Below are 23,321 nucleotides of genomic sequence, written 5' to 3' on the forward strand. Positions count from 1 at the left end.
TTTTAAAAAATCCAGTTCTCTGATTGGTCCTCTGGTCAGGTGTTTGGTTCCCTTTGTTCACCCTTTACAGGCAAAAGAAAATTAACCCTTACCTTACCTATCTACTTATGACAGCAGAGGGGGTAGAACATCCAGGTGGCATGAGAGAGAAGTGGTCAGGCCTATCCTGCCCAAGCTAACGGTGTGCACATGGAACATTGTTATCATTTCAAGATACTCCTGTTGCCACCCTGGAGTACTGCTTTACAAGCATACAGAACAGCTGGCCATAGGGAACCTGAGAATAGAGGCTATTATGACACCCAGCCACAGACACAGCTGAAAGAAGCAGGCACTGCAGTCTGAGGGGCTGGAAAGAATGCTGTGCTCAAGGCTTGTTGTGTTGAGCAGTTGAGTGTGAAAGATAATGTTTACTGGGAACCACACTCAGCTGCTCAACATAATAAGCCCCGGGCACAGTGTTTGCTGGCCATTCAGTCTGCAGAGTCTGCTCCCTTTGACATATTACATATCACTAAATGATTGCTAACAAGGCAGCATGTTCATCAGCCCTTGACTTGTCTTAGCTCTGCTCTCTTGCAACCCTCATCCATGTCCCTGCAAAGCTGTAGGCAACTTTTGTTAACTCTAATGGGGGTTATGCACCTAAGTGTCACGTTCATGGACAGAAGAGACCCACTCCCTTTATAGTTATCCATTTGAACTGAAATCAGTGAGGTGGTTCTTTAAGTGTCCAGAAATTTGAAAAAAGGTTTGGAAAAGGGAGACATTCATCCAGGGCCTGATTCAACTGTCCTTGAAATCAGTAGGAGCCTTTCTCATTGGACTGGTCCATATTTTCTAAGTTGGCAAAAAATTCCCCAAATCCAGCACATAAGTTGATTTGCACACTTTTCCAACAGGACCTAGTTTGTGAGAAATTAACCGAACGTACGAACAGCCATACTGGGTCAGACTAGTGATCCATCTAGCCCAGTATCTTGTCTTCTGACAGTGGCCAATTCCAAGTGCTTCAAAGGGAATGAACAGACCGGGATAACTATTGAGTAATCTATCCCCTATTATCTACTCCAGCTTCTGGCAGGCAGAGGCTTAGGGACACCCAGAGCGTGGCATTGCATCCGTGACAATCATGGCTAATAGCCATTGATGGCCCTGTCCTCCATGAAACTGGCATAATCACATGTAAATCTCTCTCAAATTTAAATTCTATTCCTATTATGCGGCCATATTTATTGCTATGCCTCATTTTAAAAGATTAATTTTGACATTGGGTGATGACATAAATTATGATTAACTATAACTAGAAATGATAATATATATTCTTCACTTTCAGCACAGAGTTTTCTACCTTTAAAGGGCTCTGATAAAGGGCAGTGGTATTCTTGTTCTGTCAGATAAGGGTTTTATAGTATAGAAAATACAATTTATTATTCCACAGGACACTTTTCACATTTGCAGCAGTTTTCACATTTGCTCCAGTTTTATCTTGACTTGTATCTAGTGTAGGCTGAAAATAGAATTAAAATAAGAAGAAAATAATTTGTCACTGATTTGCAAGTAAAATACAATATGCCCACCTAAGGGACATAGACTCACTCCCCTACAGGTGTGTAGAGTAACTCCTATTAGTTCATTGGAAATTAGACATGCATCTGGAGGAGGCTATGCCCTCAAGCATTTAACTGACGTTTTTGGAAAGAAAATCATAGCATTACATAAAACTAAATCTTCTAAAATTTCTGTTTGCTTTTGGTGTCTGAATGGCTTAGGTAACATATTTCCTTCCTGACATATATACTGTATATGCATTTGCAATCAAACCTGATAAACATTTAAAAAATTAAGACCTCTTCCTTTGTTTAATGGCCTGATCCAAAGCCCACTGAATTCAGGAGGCATTTTTTTCCATTGTCTTCAGTAAGCTTTGAATCCAGCTCTAGATTTACTTTTAAATAACCTGATTTCAGAATTGTCTTTTTCTATAGAATCCCCATTTCCAACAATATGCAGCAAGGACTCTCCTTTAAATTAGTATATAAACTCTTATTTATGAGTCACAAAATCACTAAAAATTAGATGAAGAATAAATGTAAAATGTATCTTCATTGTTTTTTCCTCAATGATCTTGAGTTGTTAGCTGGATTTTAACCTAGATTTGCAGGACCAAACCACAAAGCTCACCACATGACCTAAAGGAGTTATTTCTGTAGATAGTAACAATAGCAGGCTGTAGCCACTAGAAGGAAAAATTAGCACATTTACACATTTATTACACCACGTACTGTAGATCATAATGATTCAATATTAACCCATCAGAATATCATTATGGATCAAATTTCATAGTTGCTGAGAAGAGATTTCTGCCTGACTCACTGGATGGAGAATGTACATGTCTTAAATAATAGGTAAATTCAAACAATGTTTTTGTCACAATTGCTACCAACTTGTCTACTGGACTCGTTGGGCATCATGTGGCAGGTTTGGTTGACCTCTGCATCAGAAGCAGCCATCTATTAGGGATAATTGTTTAAAGGAAAAAGTCTTATAACTGTCAATAAAACTCAGGGAGATCACCGGTGTCACTTCCAGTTAGAACACTTAAAGTCAGGAGTACACACTGTTTTGAAGAAGTAAGTGATTGTGGCAGGCTAACGGTTAATTTTCTTAAACTTAATAATATCATACCTTTTTATATAGTACCTTTCAATTTAAAAGATCCAAAATCACTTTTTACATACTGTCATTTCTGGGGTGGAAGGCCAGTATCCAGGCAGACAACCAGCTCACAGTATGTTGTGCAGCAATGGACATATTAACTTAAAACAGCCTGGCACACCCTTACTAATATGACAATCACCATGGGAAAATCTTGGGGGTTTAACATCTCATGCAAAGAATCTTCATCCACTATATAAAACTCATTATCTGCCTCTGAGGAGTAAAGGATTTTATTACCCTTGCAGCAATTTCAACCTTTGGTTCCAATATTGCAAACATAATCCTTAGACCAGTTATATTAATAGCTACTGTATGGTGCACAAGCAAGAATGTCCCATGACTTTCTGCTTGGGATAAAAAATACAGTTTCATGAAATTCTGGGATAAACCTGATTATCCTCCTAAAGTTTTCATATATTCAGGCTGAAATCCTGAATATTTTGTAACCTCTGAAAAAAATCTGTCTCTTGAAGCAGAGAATAGGGGGAGGACAGATTCTCATCTCCAGAGTGCTGTGACTCAGTTTGAGGATTCAGACAAAAATAAGGCCTTGCCTATACAGGGGATTTCAGCCATGGGTGACCAAACACCAGGATAGCTGCACCAGTGCAGTCCCCTAGTGTAGACAGGTAAAACTGCAATAAATGGTTTGCACTGGTTCAGCTCTTCTTAATGTCAAGTTGTACTGCAGAAAATCACAGATTATAAAATAGAAGGGACCATTATGGTCATCTAGTTTGAGTTTATGCATAAATGTATAGCAGTCTTGCCCGTCTACACTTGAGATATGCCACAATAGCTGTAACTAAACTAGGGCAAATTCCCCCCTCATAGTTGAGGCCTATGTTATTTTCCAGTGTGGTTGCTTGAGAGCAGAGCTATCTTATTTCACAATGACACAATGTCAATAAAGTCTTTGTGGATCTTACAATGTTTGCAGAGAATAAAACCCCACCCCAGTCTTAATTGTAAGTGCTGTTAAACTGTGCTTTGAATAAAATAAGTCATTCTAGTTAATAATGGTTAAAATTCTTTCTACAGGTACCTGCTTGCAAACTACAAAACTAACTTTCACAGTTAAGGAAGAAAAATGAGGTGTAGTTTATCTGTAGCCCTCAAAGGCATAAGTTACTCTGCAGCATAGCATATAAAAATAAAATCATTTCCAGTCTGAAAATTTGGTATACATTATGTTCTTAATATAAGAAAGTCATGGGATGTGGGGGAAGGGGAATGGACACTAAATCCCTTAATTTCTAACCTGTTACTTTAAAAGATGAACAGTTAGAATTACAAATAGATTATATATTATATCTTCACTTGGAGAATGTGTTCCTTCCGTGGCACAGAAGAGAATCTCTTTTTCCAACCCATATGTGGCTGAAATTCAAAGATGGGTAAAGGGATTCCTCCCTGCATGTATTATAATATATAGCACCCTGGGATATTTATCCTTCATTGTGAGGTTAGACTAGATGATATAGTAGGCAATTTCCATTCTGAAGGCCTGTGGTTCTTCTAGTTGAAAGGCAGCTGTATGCATGCAAATTAATATTTATTTTTTCCATATTTTTTTTCAAGGAGTTCACACTATTAGAGCCAAGGTAAAGTATTTGTGCATTCCAAAGATTTTGTTACATATTAAATAAAAATAGTTTTTCTTTACTCTCTGTGTGTGTGCACGCACGCTCTCACAGCAGTTTACACATAGAGCGCACAACAGGGGACAGTGTGGGCTGAAAGAATGAGAATGGTAGATATCAGCTAGCTCTGAGTGCTAATCCTGGCTCTGCTACTGACTCTCTGCATGATGCTTATTTTACCTCCCTGTAAATTCCCCTATCCTGGCCCCCCAGCCAGCCTCCTCATTGGGACCAGACTGCAGGCTGTGCTGGTTCCACATTGCTAACCCTGCTGCTTGATTCCCCAATTGAATGCTCTTCTGGGCTTTTTTGTTGTAGATCTTCTATGATGGGTGTTTTCCCTAGAGTCCCCGCTGCTAGAATAAAGAGATTGCATGAGAATTTTGGCTTACCTTTTTTTAAATGAGAGTTTCTGGCCTTTGTGGTTGCAGAGAAAAGCTTGGAAATGTGAATTGATTGCAACCTAAGGGCTCAGGAAGCAGAAAGCAAATATTAACACAAACACACACACAGATGTATTTTATTTACTTAAAAAACCCCCAAAAACCTCATGATTTTTCATTGGGGGTGGGGAGGCTGACTGATGATTTTCAGATGTTTGAGACTGGCAATACTGGGTTCTAACCCCACATCTATGTCCTTTCCTTGGCTCCCTGTGTCCTCTCTGTCCATTCTCCTCCTGGTGTGAGGATGTGTAGGAAGGGAGCTCTGCTCCACTCAACTTTATCGTATCCACAGGAGAAGGATTCCCCTTATATTAGGCCATTGCAGTGCCACCAGCTGCTAAAAGTGCCCACACATCTTTGATCTCTTCAGGCCCTCTAGATTCAGTGATTCACCCAGTTTTTCTCCCAACTCCCTGGTAGTTCTGGAGAGCGGCGGCTCCAGGCACCAGTGCTCCAAGTGTGTGCCTGGGGCGGCAAGCCACGGGCGGTGCCCTGCCGGTCCCTGCAAGGGTGTCAGTCAGGCAGCCTTCAGCAGCATGCCTGTGGGAGGTCCGCTGGTCCCGCGGATTTGGTGGCAGTTTGGCGGCAGGTACGCCAAAGCCGCAGGACTGGCGGACTTCCTGCAGGCAAGCCACCAAAGGCAGCCTGCCTGCCATGCTTGGGGTGGCAAAAAAGCTAGAGCCGCCCCTGGTTCTGGGATGTAGTTAAGTGCTTAGAATTGAAGGTTGCAAGGAGGGGCCTCATTGCTAGTTTGCCTCAGTCTTGCAGCTTTTAATAGGAACAAGCTACTGGTATGAAAAGAATGATTTTAGGAAGTTTCAAAACTACAGAATAAATACAATAGAAACGACCAGAAGTCAGAATGACTCTTCAAGCACTTTTCTCTCGTAAAGAGACCAGTTGCCAAACCCACCAACTGACACTCATTTACAAATCTATAATCTCTTGTGCACAGACATTTGAATAAAATTTTGAATAAAATTTATTTTGAAACCTGAAATAAAAAAAGAAGCATTTCTCATTAAAGTCAGATCACCAGCAGCAAAGCTGTCAGTTTATGTAAACATCAGCCAATTGAGTGATTCAGCACTAAAAGTTTAAAGCACGTAAAACTTTAAACAGTGAATCACTATATTGGCCAAGTTCTCTGCTGGCTTGGCTTTGCAATGTGCAGAGCTGATTTGTATAGGAGGCAGCTTTGCCACACCTCAGGGTACAGAAGTCTAGGGGGACCCTCTGACTTGACTGAATTCCTTTAAAAAAAAATTGTTATAGAAGCAAAGTGGTTTCTAGCTGAGCCAATTATTCTCTTCAATGCTTGACTTTCATGCACTTACATTTTTAAGGGTTTAAGTTTTAAGTGTATGACAGTGGAAGTGCTGAAGCGCTTCAGAGGCCAAGCTAGAAGCCACTTAGTTTCTACAAGGAGAAATTATTAAGGGCTTTAGAGGGTCAGGAAACACTCCCTGGAGCAGGGCTGGCCTTATGGGTGGGCGACTGGCCAGGGCACCATGGTCAGGGTATGTATGCGCACTGTGATAAAGAGGTTGTAGAAGGGCCATGCCCACCTGGGAGACGGGGTGAGGGGATAAAGAGGCTGTGGAGCAGGAGTCAGGCAATCACATTAATCTCTTCTTTATCCTCCCAGCAGCATGAGATCTGCAGCGCCACCCCCGCCCACCATCTGCTGGTTTGCCTCCTGAGCCACCACCCGATGCTCATGGAGTAGTACTTAAAAGGCACAAAAGCAAGCTTGCCCAGGGCACCATTTTCCTTAAGGCTGGCCCTGTCCTGGAGCGCTACTAAGATTCTCTGGGCAGAAGGCTGCTCCCCTCATCTGTTACCATCCTCTAGAACTCCTAATTCTATCGGATCTAATTCCTTCCTAGTGTTAGTGTGTGATCTTAGGATGTGTGAGAAATGGGATGGTGAGTGCTGTGGAGAATGTTATAATGACTTTATGTAAATTGGGGGTAGTCAATTATTTTTTGTCAAGGTCCATGTTTCTTGGTCAAGTTATAGTCAAGGTCCAGACTCCAGAGAAAATAACAATTAAAAAAAAACCTCCAATGATAATAAGTAAATAAAAAGATTTTGGAGTCTGTTCAAAAGCATATGGTGGTCTGGCTTTGGCCCGCAGTCTGCCTGTTGACTACCCTGATGTAAATCCATGATATGTCCAGGATTGGATTAACACACAGGCAAAGCAGGTACATGCCTAGTGCCCAAATTTGGTGGGTGGGGTGAAATTTATGAATTTAATTATGTGTTTTACTGTTGTGGATTTGCATGCAAATTGAGAGAACTTCCCTCACTTAGTGAGCAACATTGTGACCCCATGCACCAGGTCGCAATACCACTCAGTCAAGTTAATTAAATTCTTTCAGTTCGTGGGCAAATCCACACCAGTGGATGAGTGGACAGAAACAGGCCTCATGCACAGCTGAGACTCACTTTACCACTCCTAACAGAGACAAAGAGAGAGGAGAGCACTGTGTAAAGAAACTGCATCCTTCTCCAACCAGATAGAGGCCCAGAAGTGTATATTTGCTTAAGGCCCAGTGATAGATTAATCTAGTCGTGGATGTGGCCTCCTCTGGAATACTGTACAGTACTGATTGCTCCATTTCAGAAAAGGATCTTGCAAAACTAGAGGGGGTTCAGAGAGGTTCAACAAAGATGATAGAGCCTGGAAAAACTCTCCTATGAAGAGAGATTGAAAAGTTGAGGGTTGTTTACCTCAGAAAAGAGATGAATAAGAAGAGACATGATAAAAGTATATAAAATAGTGAATGATCTCAATCAGGTAGATTGTGAGCTTCTGTTCTCTGTGCCTTATAACACAAGAACAAGGGGATGTTAAATGAAATAAAAAGTGGCAAATTCAAAACTGATAAAAGAAAATATTTCCCACACAACATTTGATTAAACTGTGGAAATCATTGCCACAGGAAGTTGTGACTAAGAACTACAAGATTCAAAAAGAACTAGGACATGTTCAGGGGGTTGGACCAGATGACCTCCTGAGGTCTCTTCCAACCCTAATCTTCTATGATTCTATGATATGGATAACAAGAGTATTCAAAATTATAATAGTTAATGCCAACAAAAGCTTTGAAAGGAATGTTAGACTCTGTGCTTCTGGGCTTGAGAAAATCTCCAACTATCTAGATTAGGGTGAGACCTACGTGGGGAGAAGATTACCCCATATCTGCCTGCTGCATGGTTCTTACACCTTCCTCAGAAGCCTCTGTTGTTGGCTTCTCTCACACAGGACACTGGACTAGACGGATCTTAGGTCTGAATCCAGTGTGGCAAGTCCTGTGTGTGTTTATTTTTTTGGTGATGGTCCTAATTTGAATGCACTTAGAAAACTTAACTATAAACTAATGATTTTGTTTTGATTATATATTAAATGTGAGCTAATTACTGATGAATAGTTAATAATATTATAGAACATAAGAGCGGTCATACTGGGTCAGACCCGTGGCCTATCTAGCCTAGTATCCTGTCTTCTTACAGTGGCCAATGCCAGGTGCTTCAAAGGGAATGAACAGAACATGGCAATCATCAAATGATCCCATCTCTGTCATCCAGTCCCAGCATCTGGCAGTTAGAGGCTTAGGGTACCTCTATACTACCCACCGGATTGGCGGGTAGTGTTTGATGTATCGGGGATTGATTTATCACGTCTCGTCTGGATGGGATAAATCGATCCCCAAATTGATGCCCGTCCTCCGCCTCGGCAGGACTAGTAAGCATAGTCGACGGGGGAGCTGTGGCAGTCAACTCACTGCTATGAGGACGGCCAGGTAAGTTGACCTAAGATACTTCGACCATAGCTGAAGTTGCTTATCTTAGTTCGAGCCCCCTCCCTAGTGTAGCCCAGGTCTTAGGGACATTATTATAACTATTTTATATGTATGTAGAGTCTTCCATTTCAAAGGATGCCAGTGAGCTTCAGCACTTCTCTAGTATGTGGTTCTATTATGCCTTTAAAGCAAAGACTTGTATTGGGGCAGAGAAGAGGTGCATTGCCCCATAGATAGTTACAAGCGGCACTTTTATCTTAGACAGATGCAATGCTTTCTGGAGCTCCACAGAGCTCAGGTGGCTTGTGCTTCTTGGAGATGGTGCAGTATATTCTGTGTCCAGCCAGTTCTGCTGGCAAGTGCAAAAGGTTGAGGAGACCCACCCACCCCCTGTCCCCTTTGGAAAATATAAAACGGGTGGCACTAGCACGGAAGCTGTCATTGTGGATGGCTTTTTGCACATGGGCGCAATGAGGGGTGTTCCTTACCCACTCTCCTTCCATTGCTTACTCTTGTGTGGGTGGGCACAGTCAGATCCATTTTAGAATCGCATTGCCCAGAAGTGAAATGCAGCTACTTCTGAAGTGAAACAGCAGCTTTTAAACAGAGCATAGCAACGTGGTGTAATAAATAAATCCGGAAGTGAATAATAATATGATACTTAGCATTTGTTAGTTTAATTAATTCTCACAGTACTTACCTACTTCATAATGGTATTATCAGTCATATCCAATTGAGACTACACGGGGGGGATTTGTATTTAAATGGTAATTCAGAAGCATTCAAGTCAATAGTGGTCATCTTGTTTGTGCACGAAATATATCTCATATAGATCCATATGTATTCTTTTTTTATCTGTTTTATTTCATATATTTTGAGTGCTTGCTTTGATGTGTGTATGTGTGTGCACATGCTTATGTAAGGATTACAGTTTTACACATGGGATTAATTTAGAAGATAATTTATGTTGGATTGTTTTATTAAATTAACTTGTACTTCTTTTGTTAATTTCTTTTTTTATTACCACTTCAGAAAACTAATTGTTTTTCCTGATAACTTCAGTTTAAATATAAAATGTCCAGTTCATTTAAACATTTTCAGAATTTGGGGATTTAACTGTGTGACTATTGATTTTAATGGCCATTTCAAGATTTAAAACCATGGAAATTTTCATAAATATAGGGGTGAATAACACTTAACAGATTTTTGTTCTTTGAGTAGTTTATAGATCTCTAGCACAAACCAACAGATATTTCTAGTGAATATAGAAAAACTTTATCTGAAATATTTTTACCTTCTTTGTAAATGTGACTTTGCATTTTGTGTACTATATAGTTGCTATCTGAACAATAAATCATCAGGTTCATGTTCTACCCTCAGCTATCCTTGCACAATTATAAACTGGTTACAATTTTCAGTTGCAATCTGACTGAATGAAGTGGGAATTTGACTCTTGAGCTTTACCATTCATATGAAAGATGAACACATTATATAAGGCTATGTTTACAAACAATATCATAATCCTGTATCCAGATCTTTTCCATCCCTAAGATTTGCTGATAAGTGGCTTGAGCATTGTTATAACATGCTGTCAATAATTTATGCACATAATTTGGCCTACAGTGATGATGGCTAAAACATGCAGAACGTTCTTGCAGGGTTAGACACTACAGGAAACCATGCAGTGTGCACTGCTGAACAAAGCATAGGATTGGGAGTCTGCTTGTAGGGCCAAATCTTGATGTCAATCTAGGTGAGGAGTGTGGTTTTTATCCCTCAGGAAGGGGAGGACCACAGACATTCCATTGGGGTGGAGCTAAGAGTCTGAGGTATGCAACCTTTTAATGTGAGAAAGCAGAGCCAGGAGCTCTGTTGCTTGCTCTCTGCTCCTGCAGCCCAACCTTCCCAGCATGCTGCCTCCCACACCTCTGGACTAGTTCAGGAAAGCAGAACTGCAGTTTAACAAGTGGAAGCTGCTGTCAGGCTGCGTTCCCACCTCACTCCAGAGTAGATTCAGGGGAAGAGGGAACAAGTTTGTAGAGTGTGTGTATCACAGTGGGAGCAGCTGGCATGAAAGTGTGTGGAGAAGGTTAGGGGAGCTGGAGTGTAGAGAGGGCAACTGTTTGGGCCTTTTTTTGGTATCCATTTCTGCATCATGGCTGCCGGAGTAGGAAAATATACCGCTCACCCTGCCAGGGATTAGTCTGTGTGGCTGCAGGGCAGAGGAAACCTGCTGAATTTTCCTTGTGGTAGCAGCTGGCAAAGTACATTTCAGCTGCATTGGGCCCTTAGGACTTCGACACCTGCTGTTCCAAATGGGAGGAGACTGGTTCTTGCAAGTGTGATTGTCTCATTTGTATGGAGCATCTGTAGGTTTTGCAAGAGCACATTTGAATGTTTTCTGTGAGAGTAAATTTAACTCCTGCTGAGAGGAGATGTAATTACCTGATGCAGAATAAAAACCTCTTTAGAAGGTTGAATTCTGTTTTCCCACTTTATTTTACAAGTACATGCGTTTCTGCAGATTGAAGCTCAGAAGCACAGACAAGTTCTTTTGTTTGCTTTTTAAAGCTCTTCTCCAAATTGTGTGGGCTGCTCTTACATTCTGTGGGCCCCAAAGAGCTGGTGGGGGGAGAGGATTATATTACAGTTTTTTCCTTTTTTATTTATTTTGTTATTTATTCAAAGGCAGGGAGCTGCCTTCCTCTCCAAACCCACTGGAGGTTAGCTCCAGAGTTGCTGAATTTGTGTAGGGCCAACAAAATATGGGGCTGCAAGGCTGGCCTTGCTTCTGGAGTGAAATACATCTAAGTAAAAAGTGTTTCCACCACTGCTCTCAGAGGCAGCTGGAAATTATTCCAAAAAGCAGGGAAACACTGGTCTCAAATTTCCCTAAGGGTCAAGTTTCTGTGATTCTGGCCGTGTCTGCCTTTGGTTATCCCGTGATCCTGCGTGACACTGAGACAACAGGGAATCTTGTGTATCAGAATTGGGAACACTGAATATGGGCTCTACTAAACTGACAGGAGAAGGTGGACAGGTGGGAACCTTAAAATATAATTGCTTAATAATGTATCTGATAAATGCTCATCACTTTCTGGGAAGATTAAGTGCTGTCATGACTTATTTGGGCAATACCAAGAAGCGCTTGTCTGTAGTTGAGAGCACTTCATAATAAGAAACTGTGTGGGGAGCCCTTCTTAAATATATAGCACAAAAATGCCTGAAACGCCTCACAATTTGCCCTTTAAGGGCTCGATTCTGCAGGTGGTGAGTACCCTGAACTCCTATTGACTCCAGAGATTTGAAGGTTCACAACATGTCAGAGAACTGGGCCTTAATAGATTTTTTGTTTATTCTGTTAAAACAAATTTTTCTGTGAGTTTCTACTACCATGTCTCAAATAGATTTGGAAAGGCCAATTCCCTTCCCTGCTGATGAAAATTGAGCATATGATATTGTCCCAAGAAAAAGCCGGTTCATTATGTCTTGATGTAATAACATGTTGTTGAATAGTTTTTAAAGTTTATTTTAAAATGATGAGATTATTGACAAGTGATATTCTGTGAAAACTAATAATAAAGCAAGGGTCTCCTTTGTGGACATAGTTGTGTTTCTGTTGCCTTACAGACATTAGTTGTGCCAGGTCGTAACATTCATTGCTGTTTAAAGAGTGAAATGAAGTATAAGTAAAAGAGCCATGAAATATTGATGTATTCGCAACATAAGAACAGCTTAGTAGTACTTCTGGGATAGTACCTAGTCATCACTGCGAGAAACATGGCAGGTGTAAAATGAAAATGTGTAGAATCGGAAGAACAAATAGTACATTAAAGGATAAATCAGTAGTCACCTGTTCAGACATTGTGCTGCTGATGATTTGCTGATAATGGTTGTTTTGTTTTTGTTGTTGTTCTGTAGCCTCAGACCATACGGCAGACTCTCCAAAGGACACTGCGGTATTATGAGCATCAAGTTATTGGGTAAGTAAAACAGACCACAGTAGCGATTAGAAGGGTGAATAAAAGAGAAGTGATAGCTATTAAATTCATATCTTTATGTCTTTAAAAATCTTTGGCTTAGGTAACCAACTTTTCTGACTTTGCTCACAGATACTTAGGAATATTCTTCAGGAATGATAAATATTATACATTCTTTTTGTGTTATTCTTCATCTCTCCTGCTGCAGTTAAATAACTACAGGCCAATCCTCCTTTCATTCAAGTCAATGGGAGTGGGACTGAGCCCATGGAAGAGCAGTTGTAGAACTTATGTCAGTGTTGGGGAGCCTTTTTGTTAAATTATAAGATTTTTCAGAATGTGCTCTTGACACAGTCAGCCAAAACGACGTAACAGATAAATTATTGCTAATGTTTATGTTTCAGTCAGACCATGATCCCATTGTGCTGGGTGCTGGAGAGGCATATTGTAAAAAGCTTACAGTCTAAGGCCTAGATCCTGCAAACAGTTACACATGTGAGTAGCTTTAAGTACATGAATAGTCACGTGGAGTTACTCACTTGCATAGGCATTTGCCAGATATGAGCCTAGAAAACAAGTTCTGACTGCTGGCTGAATCAAACAAACAGGCAAGGGGAGGGAGGACAGGGTAACTATGACAAAATAATATTAATCATTCCAGCAATTATTGCTACCCTTTTGTTTTCTGTCTATCCCCTACCTACCCAAGGGTGGTTGTTGTCACAGATACCATTCCTAATAAAACAGAATATGATGCTTGCAAGAATGTATCAGTTAAACAACTCTGCCAAACACAGAATAGTGTCTGCAACTCTTTCTTCTATTACTCAGGTTGGGTCAAAGATATGTTTAAAATTCATGCCATAATTCTGAAACTTTGTACGCTGGAGGGAATTGTTCTTGTACGTGTTGTCAAAATTCACACGGCTCTCTATCCTGCTACATAGCATTTGTAATACTAGCACGTCTAGGATGCACCCTGGAATAGAGAGACTGCCATTGCTGCGGGGATCTAGTATATTGCTTTGCTGGTAGTTATGACGTCTATTATGGAGCAGATATGGGTAGGCGGGGGAAAGCCTTCTGGCAAAAAAAATTTTTTTTTTTGGTCACTTGAAGGGATTGCTTTGAAGTCTCACAGTAGTAGATCTCGGTGGGGGGGAAGGGTGGAGGAAGGGAACTACAGTGCTTTAAAAACAGCATATTTGTAATAACAATGTAGCTTTAACAATAAGCCACTAGTGACTCAGAACTGTTTGTTTTCAGTGGAGATGAAAATAAGGCAGCTCTTCTCACACTCTGAAGACTTGTCGCTCCTGGTGCTACGTCTGCTACTTGAGCTATGTTTTGCTTCACTTTCACAACTCTCTATATCCCCTTCCTCATCCAATATCTGCATCTCTTCTAGGTGTCCTGTATTGGGCCTGATCCTGCAGTTCTCACTGTTACCAGTGGGAGTTTTGCATGTATAAGCCTGCTGGATCTCCCCGATACACTTTAGTGTAAAACACAATATTCACATGAGCATAAAGAGCCAAATTTGCTCTCCGACAGAGTGAATTCCTGGGTTCTGATTCTCTGCTGCTCTGCACTTGATATAGTCTGTATATAATGAGTGCTAACAAAATCAGAATAGTAGAGCTCTGCACATGAGTGTGAATGACTACAAGAAGCAAACGGTGGAGAATCAGAGCTATAGACTAGAGAGAGCGATGGAGAGAGAGAGTCTAGTAGCTTGGACATAGGGCTGGGAGCCAGGAACTCTTTCATTCCAGTCCTGCCTCTGGCACTGACTCCCTCTGGTTTTGGTCAAACAATTTGATGATCTTATCTTGCAAGGTGTCAAGCATCTCCCTTTGACTTCATTGGCAGTTGAAGGAGCTCAGAACTTCCCAGAAGTGCTCAGCATCCTAGAGCAATGGTTCCCAACTTGGGGTACGTGTATCCCAAGAGGTACACAGAGATCTTTCAGGAGGCAGAGCAACTTATCTAGATATTTGCCTAGTTTACAACAGGATACATAAAAAGCACTAGCGAAGTCTGTACAAACTACCATTTCATACTGAAAGTGACTTGTTTATACTGTCCTCGAGGATGAGAGCCTTTGGGCCTGCTGGGAGGTAGGGAGCACTCTCTTCACCCAGCAGGGCTCAGTGTTTAGTAAGATCAGACCCAAAATCCATGCCCAAATTTTATTAGTGAAATGGAAGATAAACTTGTTTAGCTATTCTTCATTTTTCTTTAGTGCCTTGATTGATATTTGTGGTTTGCTGTGTTGTAGCCATTTTGGTCACAGGATATTAGAGAGCCAAATTGGGATCAACTTCTGTTGATGAAAGAGACAAGCTTTCAAGCTACACAGAGTTGTTCTTCAGGTCTGGGGAAGGTACTAAGGATTGGTCTACAGCAGGAAATTAGGTTGGAATAACTACATCGGTCAGGGGGGTGAAAATCCACACCCTGGAGTGATGCAGTTTAACCAACTTAACCCCCGGTGTAGACCATGCTAGATTGACAAGAGAATTCTTCCACTGACCTATCCAGCACCTCTTGGGGAGGGGGATTACCTCTGCCGATGGGACAACCCCTTATATCCAGGTTGGTAACATCTTCACTGAAGTGCTACAGCATGCAGCATTTTAAGCGTAAGAGCAGTGAAGAGTCCTGTGGCACCTTATAGACTAACAGACGTATTGGAGCATGAGCTTTCGTGGATGAATACCCACTTTGTTGGATGCATGCCGATGAAGTGGGTATTCACCCGTGAAAGCTCATGCTCCAATATGTCTGTTAGTCTATAAGGTGCCACAGGACTCTTTGCTGCTTTTACAGATCCAGAGTAACACGGCTACCCCCTGATACTAAAGTGTAAGAGTGTCACAGCTAAATAGAAGGTGGAATAGATTGTTTAGCATAAGGAGTGAACACATATTTTAAGGGACCATTCAAGGTGAAGTGGCCCTTTAACACCTCTCCAGCTATAGGACAAAAAAGGGAGGTTAGTGGATTACAGAATGTTGTAATAAACCATAAATAGACCAGGATTAAGACCCCAATAACAATTTATTAAGACCAGGATTTTTATGCCCCAATAACAACTATGAGGATGAACCCAGACAATCACTACACTCTCGAATGAACTCACACAGAAAAATGATAAAAGATAAAAATACCATATCACCCATGGGTGAACACTTTTCACAGAATGATCACTCCATATCTGATCTCTCAGTCCTTGTCCTCAAAGGAAACCTGCACGGCACCTTCAAGAGATGAGCCTGGAAGCTTAAATTCATAATTTTGCTAGACACTAGAAATTATGGTGTTAAGGAAGACACTGGACTTATGGCTTATTACAACAATCTTTTGGTTTAAGGTATAATTACTAAGAACAGCACCCCAGTGAGGATGACACGTAAAGGAAGAGCGATTTGCCCACTACTTAGCCCTTTGGTGTCCCCTCCCCGGCTCCCCTACATTTTCATTACAGAAAGTGCTCAATATTATTCACTATTATTATTACTTTTCAGATGTTTGCTCCAGTTCCCAACACTGGCTGCTATTGCTGATATTAATAAAGTGATGGGTCGGTGGGTGTGTATATGTATATTTTTGCCAGATATTACAGGCTTGATTCTGCTTCATTAAAATAAACATGAGTTTTTTCATTGGTCTGAATGGGAAAAGGATTCAGCCCTACGATATAGGAAGTTAAAGGCAAAATGAGATGTGCTTTCAAAAATACATTAATAATCAACTGTTAGTCTCCCAACTCATTTGTTATATAAGTTAAGCAGATGTATAGAAATTGTTTATTTTTTTCCCCTAGTTACAGGGATGCAGAAAAGAACTTTCACAATATATCGAACAGATGCTCCTATACAGACTGCTCTGGCAATGATGAAGCTGAAGATGTCTCAGGAATTCTCCAGTGTACAGCTAATATACTCGGTAATTATTTTTTGTCATATGATTAATTTGCTTTGGTTGGAGGGTTTTGTGTTGGTGTGTTTTTTTTTTTTTTTTCTTTTTTGAGAGGCCCATCATTAATCATGAATGAAGGTCTTTCCTGTTCCATCCAGGGCATCTTAGGCTGTAGTCAGCATCATCTCATTGGGCTGTTGATGTCAAGGTTATCTCTTTTTTCCAGGCATATTTTACTTGTCTGAAATAATCCACCTTGCTTTTTCACTGGGTGTTTACTGTGTCTTCCACTTTGTCACTGAATATTGGAATTTCAAAAGTTTGGTGCCCAAATTCATTTGGGATTGCCAAGGTATAATTGGAAGAAAAAAAAAGAATTTGGCCCTCAGAGGTATGTCAGGAGGTGTTTAAGCATTTGCTACAAAACAGGAGATGCACGACGGTTCTGTTAGCCGTACTGGTTAGGTCTGAAGAAACCATTTTTTAGCAGAATGAAGCCCGCTGAATCATGAGTATCTTAAATTATATTGCCCTCTTCATTCTGAAGGATCCCAAATATGACAAACTTGTATAAAGGTAAAGAAGATGTCATCCACCATTGAAGTGCAGCGACCTCTGGTTGACATATACAACTGCTTGAGAGAAAACAGCAGCATTGCACAACAGGACAGGAAATGAAGAGCGTTACCATACAAACTGAAACTGCAAGGAGAACATAGCTTGTTGCTAAAGTCAGATTTGAACTCTTTATTTAGTAACACCGGAGAGCTGTATACAGGATTTTAAAGTGAAGTTTATGTAATAAGTTAGTCCAGTTTCAGATTATGGGCTCAAATAGAGGGAACTGGCCCTACATATTCTCAGATTCTTCTACTACATCTTTAGGGTATGTCTAGACTGCAGTTACGAGGTGTGACTGCAGTTTGTGCTGAGGTGCCCAAGTTAGGTTTATTCTCAGAAGGCCAGCCCTGTGAGTGATTACTTTGGGTTCTGGGCTGGCTTGTACAGCCTGTGTTGAGGCTTGCGCTGCCATGGTCTCCCTGTTCTGGGACCTAAGCTAGCTAGATTAAAGATAGCTTGGGTTTGCTGGCTACTATCCATGCATCGATTGCTGTCTAGACATAGCCTTTGTTCCTGCTCTTCTCTGTAGTATCACTAAGGTTTTATCAATTCTCAGTCTGTGAAAGCTGCTGTAAATCCACACTGAAAGAAAAAAAGCAAAGAACTTTTTACTAAGAACTTTAATTTAAAATGAGGCATTTAACCCTTTGTTTTCAACAAAACTTTTCATTTTTATTGTTTTGGAGAAACTTTTACAGATCACCTTAAGCCACCGATTAATTAACTAATTTTAACATAGCACTTTGAAGATGTAAAGTGCTAAATATTATTTATCATTGCTACAAGTAACACTCACTATTGATTTTTAGTGAGGGTAGTGCCACAGCTGACATTATAAACCCTTGGGATATAGAAATCAATGATAAACTTGCTCTGAAATTTGACTTGGAGTGAATTTGCATATGAATTATTTAACCATTTAAAGATTGCACTGTTACTGATCTATGCATGGAAAATACTATCAGTGCTAAGTATTATTATTTATTATTATTTCTTTAAAGCATCTCACTAGCATTAGATGTTTTTTGAATTTTGAGTACTGCACTTATGGCACCTGGGGCTATATTTTCTATGAAGTCTCATAATCTAAGCACTCTTGGGCCTTGCTAGTGCTGTCTGAGGGTTCTCCAAGGAAATCCCAAGGTGCTGCAGGAGATGGGGGTAAGGGGCATAACAGGTGGCACTCTCAGCTCTTAATAGGTTCCCTTTCACTTGGTAATGAACAAAAGCCTGAACAGCGTCCATTTTCAGGAGATTGTGGCTGGAGATTTCTCATCCCAAGGACTGCATAAAATTGAAGTCCTGACCTTGTGTTATAATTAAAGATCGCATTACGCTCTTTGCAAGAGGACTGGTATCAACTCTGGTATTCTAGCTGCATTCCAATTTGGGTTATTACATTCTGCTTAACTAAAATCCCTCTTGCAGTTGGAGTAAACATTTGTCTTCCTTTTCTGTCTCAAACTGTTGTATAGGGTTGGTATGCACTGTAAAATAGCTGATATGTTCCACCTAAGAGGTAGCTGCATTTTACTGATGATTGATGTGCTTCCTCTTCATTAGGACCCTTACCAGGCAAGGTGCTGAGCGCCTGCTGAGAGGTTCTGAGTGCCCTTAACTCCTACTGAAGTTAATGAGAAGAGAGCAGGCACTCAGCACCTTGCAGAACTGGGCCAAAAGTGCTTTGGGATTTTCAGAATTATTGACATCACAAAAATGTACAATGCAATATTTAAAGTGATTTTTTTTTTTTGCTTTTATTGTTGAGTCCTTACCCTTTCAAAATCAGCCCTTGTACACGTCTTCATGACTCATGCAGAGGAATCTCTCTCTATAATACTTTTAAAACATACATAATATTGTAAGAGGCCAGACTAGAAATTCAGTACTTATTTTCACTATGAAACTAAAGCTCTTACGGTTTATCAAGTCTATGGGGGCATTTAAAAATGGTTATGAATACTTGTTTGTGTGTTCTTAAAATAATGTCTAAGGCCTTGATCATGAAATAAAATTTAATAGTGTGGGCCCACGTGCTGCAGTGGATGCAAGGATCTCTACTGAGCAGAGCATGGGGCTTAAATATCTGTTTTCTTCAGGGAACTATGCTGGTCTGAGTGAAAGGTACATTTAAAAAAAACACTTATTAAATAAGGTGGAAGGAAGTTACTATTAGGAAATCTTCATTTTTTTTAAATTTGAAGTTGAGTTCAGGACAAGACATTTTAAATTTAAGGTAAATTATTAAGGGTAATTTTTAATAAACACTTCCTTCCTTCTCATCCAATGGCATGAATTTAGGAAGGAATATCCGCATTAATTCTGACTTACTTTATGTCACAACAGCCAAATTGTTAATGAAGGCTGCTTAATTAGCTCTCAGTTCTATATGTGACAGTTATTTTCCTGGATGAATAAGGAATAATGAGAGACTGCTTTATACAAATGGGAAATAAGCACTGAGGTGTGTAATCAGTACAATTGATCTTATTATGACATTGTTGAGACTTGAGTGGTGTGATGGTATTTAAACAAATGTTAATCCAACTTCTGCCCTCATTTTATTTCATTTATAGTAAAGATTACCCATCTGGCACTCTGTTATACTTCATCCAACCCAGGGCTTGTGCCTGTTTATGCTAGAGGTGAATATTTGCCAGCGTGGGTTGCATGGCCAGTTATATCTAGATTATCGTTTTGACTTCAGTCTTTACTATATTCAGATTTGAAACAGAAGACTTTGGAACTTTGGCTTCCATTTGTAGTAATGGAACAAAGCCCTTTCTTAAAGGTGCCTGCCAATGAAATATCTGCTATCCTATTCTGTCTTACCTGTGAATACTTCAGTATGATTTACCTCTCCTGACCCACTAACTCTGACTGTAAAATTCTCATTCTGTGTTCTTTGACAAAACACAGTGAACACTGAGGTCATTAGTAGACCTGAGAGATTGTGGACAAAAGCCTCACTTTGTGGTCTTGGTATTTACACTATTCACAGAAGAGTGAAGTCTGATAAGATGTGCGTTCAACTGTGTGTGTGTAATTTATACTGTATGAATACTGGAATTTTTCCCTTAGTAAGCTGTCACTAGCCGTGTAAAGCAGTCAATCTGCAATAAAAGGACCCAATTCTCCTCTTGCCCTCACTGATTTTACACTGAGGCAATTCCATTGACATCAGTGGATTTATTCCTGCTTCACACCAGTGTCATAAAGGCATCAAGCTGCCTGGTATGGGACATGGCTAAGAGAGCCACTCATGTGCACCCAGGCAAACCAGACTTTATGATGAAAGGCCATTAAACAATATTAATCTCATATTAGGTTCTTCCAGTTCCAAAGAACCAGCCACTCACCGAAATGTACTTCAGGATCTCACCCCAAACCCCTGCAGATAGCCAATCCTTTAGTAAACTGAAAACTAAAGGTTTAGAAATCACAGTCCAGAGATGTAGGGGAGGCATGAGGCAAGAAGGTGATGTCATTGTCTCCAATTTATACCCCCGTCCATGTGCATGGAAAAATACTGGCTCAAACATGGAGTTATGCATCACATAGTCTACGTGCGCTGCTCAGTCACTGGGCCTCCATTGTCCATATGCTATCAGAGGAATCCTCTGGACGGGCACTGGAAGAGTTGATTCTCCTTAACACCTGGCCCATCAACATCTGATGTAAATCTGTCTTGTGGGTGTTATCCAGGAACATAAGTGTAGTAACGAGTGTACAGTAAAATATCATAATTTCATACACAATGGTGATACACACATTTCAACATGATAATAATAGCAAATTATAACATTTCCAGTGATACCGTATAAGGCATACTTTGCACAAAATTGATCACAATTGTGTAACATTGGTGACAGTAGTGCACACAATCTCCTCTTTTATACAGCATCACAAAAGGGATGTGGATCCATCATATCAACTGATTGGATACCAGATCAACCAGGAGCGTTACTTTTGAGTGACAAGGAGGTTGAGGTTCTGTTGGTGAGAGAGACAAACTTTTGACTTGTCTCTTTCACCGACAGAAGTTGGTCCAATAAAAGATATTACCTCACCCATCGTGTCTTGCTAATATCCTGGGACTAACATGGCTGCAACAACCTTGCTTGGGAATGACAGCTTGCATGGATGGAATGTTACATTTAAATTCTGTCTCCTTTTCAAAACAGTACAGACTCCACCTCCTTTAATTGGTCTATGCAGATTATACAGTTTCCTACATAAGGCAGTTCATCATGTGAAGGAAAAGGAGAAAGTGACCAAGATACACTCTTGCTTTCTGGATGGCACTGTTAAGATTTTCCTGTGTTGAAATACCTAGAGTTAGATTCACTAGTATGCTTCAGTCTATGGCATCTCTGTGTCACCAAACTTATCTTCGTTGGCTAACTGAGCTGGGTTTAAAATTGTTTTGCATTGTCAGAGAGGTGCAAAGCAGCGAGAATGAGCCAGTGTATCTGGCCTTTTGATTTACTCTAAAACCACATCTCTTGCTCAAGGCAATGGAGCCTGATGAAGCAGGAATCTAGCTGGAAGGAGGCTGTCATAGGCTCCTTAGAACATCCACTTATGTGAATGAGTCAGGTTCCTCTGTAAACAACCTCTATTATATTTTTGACTGAACAGTTCTAAATAAACTTTTTGAATTATTTTTTAAAATAAATTTAAAACCTATGAGGGCTGTCGTCGTCATATAATTAAGTTTTATCTCCTTTTTAGTTTATCTTCTGTTCAGTCCTCTGAGGAGCTGTGATGGCATAATAAGACATAGGACCAACTGATGTCCCTTAGAATCTTCTGGAATAGCATCCTTGTTGCACAAAGTTGCTTGCCATTTGAAGAGTCACAAGAAGTCAAAACAGAATTAACATAAGCATCAAGAGCTCTGTTTTGATAGGAGTTCCTGATACAGAGAATAAAAAGAAACAAACATAGCATATGGTGATGATGATGATGATTACTTCATTTATTTATTAAGTGTCTGTCACCTTATATCTGGGTACATTAGGGAGAATGGAATGGCCCTGTGGATAAAGCTGACTATATCTTGGGAAATGTTTTTAAATATCCATGACCAATTTCTTGTTTGACTTTGAGCATGTCACTGAATCTCTCTGTGCTTCAATTCCCTATCTGTAAAATGGGGATAATACTTCCTTTCTTTAATCTTTAACCCTCTAATACCTGTCTGTCCTGTCTATGTGGATTGTAAGTTCCTTGAGGCAGGATTTTCTCAGACTATTTGCCCTAGAGCACCTGGGCCCAGGTCTCATCTGGCACTGCTAGCCACTATTTTAATACAAATAAATAATTTTACGTGGCTTAGATTAAGAGCAAACATATCTCCAAAATACAGCAATGCACCGTATGACTTACTACAGCACTGAACTTGCTAACCTGAAGGAATCAGAGAAGGGGATAGTGGGAATTTAAATCTGTAGCTACTGGAAAATGTGGATCAAGAGCATGTTCTACTCTGTGCTCTAAAAGTGGACACATTCAGACTCAAACTTCTACCTGAGGAAGTGAATTTCAGCAGAACAGTCTTGCTACTGAGAACATCCTGTCTTCTGCTGCCATGTTTTTCTCAGAGGTGATTATTAGTATTATTTTTTATTTGTATGACCGTAACACCTTGAATTACACCTCTAGTCATGGAACAGTATCTCTTTGTGCTAGGTGCTGTACAAACACAGAACAAAAAGGTGGTCACTGGGCAAACATTCCAAGGAGACAAGTATCAGAGGGGTAGCCATTTTAGTCTGGATCTGTAAAAGCAGCAGAGAATCCTGTGGCACCTTATAGACTAACGGACGTTTTGGAGCATGAGCTTTCATGGGTGAATACCCACTTCGTCTCCAAGGAGACTGTGCTGAAGTTGTGTGTTATACAACGGGGAAGTACCTAGTTCTTTTATTTGACTAGCATTCCTGTAAAAATTTCTGAACTGTTACACTTCACCTTATTTCTCACACCCTAACTACAGTCTGTATAGAAAGTTACGCAAAAAATATTTTTATTGTGTGTGAACATGATGAAGAACAACTTCCCTCCGCTCCCATCACAGAGTTATTGTGGGTTTTGTGAAAGAGGGAAAGTTTTCACTGTCTCTTCAGTTCTTTGCAAAAATGAAAGGCTGTTTCTGCAAACAAATCATAT

The 23,321-nt window shown here is 40.3% G+C and overlaps 1 protein-coding gene across 1 annotated transcript in view; it reads left to right on the plus strand.

Moving 5' to 3' along the window:
- Positions 1 to 23,321, plus strand: part of GUCY1A2 (guanylate cyclase 1 soluble subunit alpha 2) — a 270,313-nt gene that overhangs the window by 6,625 nt on the left and 240,367 nt on the right. Inside the window, exons 2-3 of the mRNA XM_075066256.1 lie at positions 12,544 to 12,605; positions 16,432 to 16,553. Coding sequence (XP_074922357.1) covers positions 12,544 to 12,605; positions 16,432 to 16,553 — 184 coding nt within the window. The remainder of the gene's footprint in view (positions 1 to 12,543; positions 12,606 to 16,431; positions 16,554 to 23,321) is intronic.

Source organism: Chelonoidis abingdonii, chromosome 1 (assembly GCF_003597395.2).
Source record: "Chelonoidis abingdonii isolate Lonesome George chromosome 1, CheloAbing_2.0, whole genome shotgun sequence".
NCBI classification, from domain to species: Eukaryota; Metazoa; Chordata; order Testudines; family Testudinidae; genus Chelonoidis; species Chelonoidis abingdonii.